This window comes from Triticum urartu, chromosome 4, assembly GCF_003073215.2.
Source record: "Triticum urartu cultivar G1812 chromosome 4, Tu2.1, whole genome shotgun sequence".
Taxonomy (NCBI): Eukaryota; Viridiplantae; Streptophyta; class Magnoliopsida; order Poales; family Poaceae; genus Triticum; species Triticum urartu.
Window position 1 is genome coordinate 358,487,525 of NC_053025.1, and position 6,221 is coordinate 358,493,745.

General features: G+C 45.9%; 1 protein-coding gene across 2 annotated transcripts; it reads left to right on the top strand.

Moving 5' to 3' along the window:
* The first annotated feature begins 905 nt into the window (after positions 1-905).
* Positions 906-5,518, top strand: LOC125551673 (pre-mRNA-processing factor 17). 2 transcript variants are annotated; one of them, XM_048714947.1, is made up of 2 exons: positions 907-2,721; positions 5,041-5,518. In XM_048714947.1, the coding sequence occupies exons 1-2, from the start codon at positions 1,016-1,018 to the stop codon at positions 5,045-5,047; spliced, it is 1,713 nt and encodes a 570-aa protein (XP_048570904.1). In that variant the 5' UTR covers positions 907-1,015; the 3' UTR covers positions 5,048-5,518. The 2 variants fall into 2 exon arrangements, with proteins under 2 accessions (XP_048570905.1, XP_048570904.1); XM_048714948.1 differs by lacking the exon at positions 5,041-5,518 and having other exon boundaries at positions 906-2,725.
* Positions 5,519-6,221: the final 703 nt, after the last annotated feature.

The following is a 6,221-nucleotide window of genomic DNA, read 5'->3' on the forward strand; positions in this document are numbered from 1 at the left end:
CATCACATCATCTTCGGTTTCAACTGGGACCACACCATTCCCCTGCCGTGGCCCTACGTCCACCCACCGAACCGTTGGCATCTGAACTGAGAGAGGGGTTAAGTGCCAGCCGTTCTGGCCTCTCATCACGCACGGGATGCAGAGATCAGCTGTTGATGAGCTCATCTCCTCGACGATCTCCGCTACGACCATGAATTCGCCGTCGACTCGTCGCATCGGGACACCTAGTTCACCGGCGAGCACGACCAGCGACGCCGACCGTTCTTCGGTGCTTCAGCGCATGAGCCGCCTCACGAGCTGGTCAAGGAGGAGGAGGAGAAGGAGGAGGAGGGCGAGGCCTACAAGAAGGCCCTCGAGGACTCCCAGCTCGACGAGCTCGCCATGTGGCCTGGCATCCCACTGGTGTTGGCCGAATCTGCCAGAATACAGGTCGCCATGCCTGAGCCGGAGCAGGTGCCATGGCCACTGGTGTCACTGGTGGGGCACTCGTGGTCGTGGAAGTCCACGGTCCCGTGCACACCCAGTGTGGAGCTGGAGCAACCGGAGCATCAAGAGGTGCCCATTGCGCCACCGCACGAGCACGAGCCGACGACAGTTCCGTGGCCGTTTTCATGACCGGCTCCACTCTTCGTCGACCTTACCTAGATCTAGGTTTTACTTATTTTTATTTTAAATTAATATACGAACGGACTTTTCGCGGAATGTATATATTTGTAATCCATAAATTGGTCAAAATTTGAAATGCATCCCAACACGTTAGTTATTTTTTTTCTTTTTATGGGGAAACATTTGGTCGCATCTATAGGCCCACGGACAAGTCAGACTTTGGTGTCCGCCTGACGGGCCGGGTCAGCCCGTTGGAGTAGCACAATTAAAGTCTGCAAGCGGTCCGTCTTTCTTTTTTCAAACAAAAGATACAAATCTCCTCTCGTCCTCTCCTCCTGAGTAGCGGCCTCGTAGACAAATCTCCCCTGTCCCGACGAAACCCTAACCCTAGATCGCCAGCCCGCCCGCCATGGATCTCCTCCAGTCCTCGTACGCGCCTGGTGACGCATCCTCGCCGGAGGACGAGTCGCTCTCCTCCCCGGACACCTCCCCACTCCGCCTCCCCTCCAAGTCCGCCGCCCCCGCCGTCGATGAGACAGCGCTCGCGCTATCCGCCGCCGCCACTTCCACCTCCCGTCCTATCGACCCCTCCCTCCACCTCATCCCCTTCAACCCCACCGCCGACCAGCTCTGGGCGCCCGTCCTCGGTCCTCAGCACCCCCACGCGCCTATCTCATCCGCATCTGGTCACCGTAACCACAAGCTCGGTCATGTCGAAGACGCAGCGCTCCTCCCCTTCCTCTTCGACGAGCAGTATAACACTTTCCATCGCTTCGGCTACGCATCTGACCCCTCCGGCCTCCACATCATCGGCGACGCGCAGCCACAGGCGCCCGACCTCGACACCGTCTACAACCTCCCTCCTTCTGAGCACAAGCGCCGCCGCATCCGATCCAGGGAGGAAAACCACGAGCCCCTCCCCCCAGAGGCCCAAAACCCTGCATCCGACGAGTGGGTCATGCACAACAAAAAGAGTCCCTGGGCTGGCAATCGGGAGGGCCCGCCTGTGGAGCTCACGGACGAGCAGAGACAGTACGCCGAGGCACATGCGGCCAAGAAGGCTGAGAAGGAGGCACGAGGTGAAGGGAAGGAGAAAACAGAGGTGGTGGTCAAGAGCACCTTCCATGGGAAGGAGGAGAAGGACTACCAGGGACGATCGTGGATCACTCCACCCAAGGATGCCAAGGCGACCAACGAGCGCTGTTATATTCCCAAGAGGTGTGTACACGAGTGGGTTGGACACACCAAGGGGGTCTCAGCGATCAGATTTTCTCCCAAGTATGGCCATCTATTGCTGTCTGCAAGTATGGATTGTAAGATTAAAATCTGGGACGTGCTTGAGTCGAAGACATGTATGCGGACGTACATGGGGCACTCCAAGGCGGTACGGGATATATCGTTCTCTAATGACGGTAGTAAGTTCTTGAGTGCTGGCTATGACCGGAATATTCAGTATTGGGATACTGAAACTGGGCAGGTGATCTCGACCTTCTCTACTGGTAAGGTACCTTATGTCGTGAAGCTCAATCCTGATGAAGATAAGCAGCATATTCTCCTTGCTGGGATGAGTGACAAGAAGATCGTGCAGTGGGATATGAAGTCAGGGCAGATCACACAGGAATATGATCAGCACTTGGGGGCGGTGAACACTATTACCTTTGTAGATAATAATAGGAGGTTTGTGACATCTAGCGATGACAAGTCTCTTCGTGTGTGGGAGTTTGGCATCCCTGTAGTTATTAAGTATATCAGTGAGCCGCACATGCACTCCATGCCGTCTATTGCAGTACACCCGAACTCTAACTGGCTGGCAGCACAGAGCTTGGACAATCAGATACTGATATACAGCACGAAGGAAAGGTTTCAACTTAATAAGAAGAAAAGGTTTGCAGGCCACATTGTGGCAGGTTATGCTTGTCAGGTGAGCTTCTCTCCTGATGGGAGGTTTGTGATGTCAGGAGACGGTGAAGGTAGTTGCTGGTTCTGGGACTGGAAAAGCTGCAGGAGATTCAAGACATTGAAGTGCCACAATGGAGTTTGCATTGGATGTGAGTGGCATCCGTTGGAGACTAGCAAGGTTGCAACGTGTGGATGGGATGGTGTCATAAAATACTGGTAAGTTGACAAGATAAACATATGAAAACACCTTATATTTTATTCTGCAGTTTTTAACCGATTTGTACTAGTGCACCATTGCTGTTTAAATTGTTTCAGTAAGTAGTTATTGAAATTCATGGGGCCCATGTTGGATTTAGATTGTGCAGTATGTCTTTTAGTATTATTGTAATAACACTTTTCCCTGCTGTGTTCTATTTTATTCATATTATTTTATTTAGCTGGAAGGGTAGTTTAGTTTGCAATTGCAGTAACGTCCATTACATTCAGAATATCAAGACCACACAAACTTGATTATGGTGTCCTTTAAAAAACTCATGGCTAGAACTCGTGTAATGTAGTAGTTTTGTGCATGTTTACTAAATTGTTATGTTTTAATGAACTAGACATCTCTACCTCTTTGCTCTAAATATTCTTTTGTTTATTTTGTTGCTGATTGTGTTGGCTCCTTGGTGCTCCCTTATCTACCATTTATTGATGCTTTTGCTGTTGACCTGTGTGAGGAAGTAATAGTATTGGTTTAGGAGTCCTTATTATTCTATGTTTACTTTCCTTGCTCCTCAAGTCTTTTGTAATATATATATGCCCCTTGGGCCTACAATAAAGATAAGTTGCTTTCGTAACAACCTGATGCTGTTATGATGATTGGTTCTACCCTGACCACTGCTCTTTTTTTCTTGATAAAATGCAAGGCTTTGTTGCAGTTAATGTTATTCCTACTAAAAACTCAGCTACCAGTGCTGCGTGAAGTCGGGTCTATTCATTTTACCCACTTATCTGATCCATCTTCTACATGCCGCTGAAAATTAAACACGTCCTGGATGATATATTCCTACCCCATTCAAAAGAACTCGCAAATTAAAAATTCAGCTTATGCTGATCGGTTGGGTGCAGAACTGGATAAATGAGAATTGTGCCTTTACTTCTACTCCCTCAGTCCCAAAATTCTTGTCTTAGTTTTGTCTAGATACGGATGTATCTAATACTAAAACGTGACTTGATACATCCGTATTTAGACAAATCTAAGACAAGAATTTTGGGACGGAGGGAGTAGTTGGTTAGGGCATCTCCAACGCTGTCCATCAAAACAGACACCCAAAATGTCTGTGGACAGTCTGGATGTGTCTGCGGATAATAGATAGTGGGGGGGGGGGGGGGAGCCATCTAAACCTATACGTCAAATGCCCGCACCTTGTTTTTTATCCTATACCCGAAACACTTGAAATAAGTAAGATAAATATCATCTTTCATCCATAATCATGTTCTATTAATATTTCAATGCAACAATAATTCAAATATAAATTTTATGACCCAAACATGAAGTTTTTAAAAAGTTCAAATTTGAATTCAACTTAGTCGGACATATTTTTTAGTCCATCACTCGTATCGCCCACAAATGCCGAATCACATCATTCTGGAGTTGCTTGATGACGAATCTGTTGATGCATTTGGATAAGTTCGTCGAACGTCGTCAGATTTTGCTCGGAAGATCAATAGGATCACCCATTTGCTCAAATTCAAGATCATGGCGTATTGCGTCACCCTCATCCTCCACAATCTTGTTGTGCATGATCACACGAGCTGTCATCACCTCCCACGATGTCTCTTTGCAGTTCGTCGAACAACTGCAAAACAGGCTTGGAGCACCCCAAATGCCCTCTGGACATCCTTTATAGCTCCTTTGTCTTTGGGCAAAGTGAGATCTTTTCTCACCCCCTGTCTCAAAGATGGTCTTGATGAAGGTCGCCCACAAAGGATCGATAACATCACAAAGATAATATCCCATGTTGTACTAATGCCCTTATATTTTAGTCTGTGTTACTTTTATATGTTGATAGGTGTTCCTTTGGTTTGCTGCGGATCGATTCTCATGTCAACCTGCGGATTCGTTAATGTATTTGTTTTCCTGTAAAATCGTTCATACGTAGAATCTTACCCTGACAATTTGATGATTGTGAAGTTTATTACATTTGCAAGAATAATTTTTGATGGAACTTTTTTGTTCTTAAGTTGATAAACAAAATGCATGAAGGATCTATTGTAGGAGCTGTACTTTATCTGGCGATTGCCTGAATATCTATATGCATATTTTCTGCTTAATACTCCCTCTGTCCCAAAATTCTTGTCTTAGATTTGTCTAAATACGGATGTATCAAGTCATGTTTTAGTATTAGATACATCTGTAACTAACTAATCTAAGACAAGAATTTTGGGACGGAGGGAGTACCTTATTTATGTTTCTCTCTCTAGTAACAGTGTTATTTCCTTGCAATTTTCTCTACTTGTGGTGTGGCATTAACTCTTTTGTACAACTTGCAGGGATTAAAGATTTGGCAATTTAGACAGAAACGTTGCTCGAGATGCTGCAAGCCCACATGCCAATTGAATTCACAAGGATTCAGCTTTCAGTTGAGACTGTAAGCCCACATGGCTGGCTGGAAATTTTCAATGTCACTAGTGAAAACATGAGAGAACAGAAAACAGGCCCATATTTCCAACTACCGTCTACTAGTTCATAGTAATGTACTGTGTACCATAGATGCACCATTCAGGTTTTTCAACTTTTACTTTACCTAAACTTCTAGGACTTTGGTTTCAGTTTTTCTTCGTTTTGCTGGTGCAACTTCTGTACTACCCGAGTGACAAAATCTGCACTGATTTCTGGGAAATGTTCCCAGCGAAATCCCCTCCGTGCTCCAATCAGTCTGTAACAAAATAATAATATCTGATCCTCGGTGCTCCAAATTACTTGTTTTAGATCAGTCTAGATACGGAACTAGTTCTGGTGTTTGATTCATAGCATTGGCATTGGAATCCTTCGGAATTTTTTCCATTTGCATGAATTTTTGATCTTGTTAGAATTTCTTTGTTTTACATGTGACAAACAAACCAAAAGCCGCTCCTGCGATATGCTTCTGCAGTTTGAGTTTTGCATAAAAAAATCCAAACATTCCTGAAATGGCGGTTTGGTTCACATCCGGCAATGCTATCGGCATGATGCCCTCGTATCACACGTCTGAATGGACCGTTTTTCTCGAGCCAGACTTGCTCGAGGCACCCACGCCTCTCGCTATGTTGGGAATCGCGGGACGTCTCATAACTTCCTTCCCTCGTTCTTGTCACCATCCATTGCCCATTTAGACTAGCCACACTGGGGAGTAACTTAGAACACTATTTCTATAGTAAAGAGTAATATATATGTGGTGTCATATAACATTTTATTATTGTGTTACAGATACATATTGTCTTGATATGTATGTGTGATGTTACTCAATTTGCCTCTTTCATTAATTAGCTGCCACATCATCTATTTTACATAGGTATGTCTAATGTTATTACTCATGTTATTCTCACCATAGGTAGTCTCATACCACACCCACTCTTTCTCACTGCCCCGACGGTTCCTTCAATGGCCTACCCATAGTGCGCCACCCCACTTCCATCCTCGCCGGCAACAACCCAATCCAAAACCGACGGGTGGCCGGCCTGACCCTACAGGG

Excerpts from the sequence above, each read along its gene's own strand:
- LOC125551673 (XM_048714947.1), top strand. The coding sequence starts at position 1,016 with ATGGATCTCCTCCAGTCCTCGTACGCGCCTGGTGACGCATCCTCGCCG.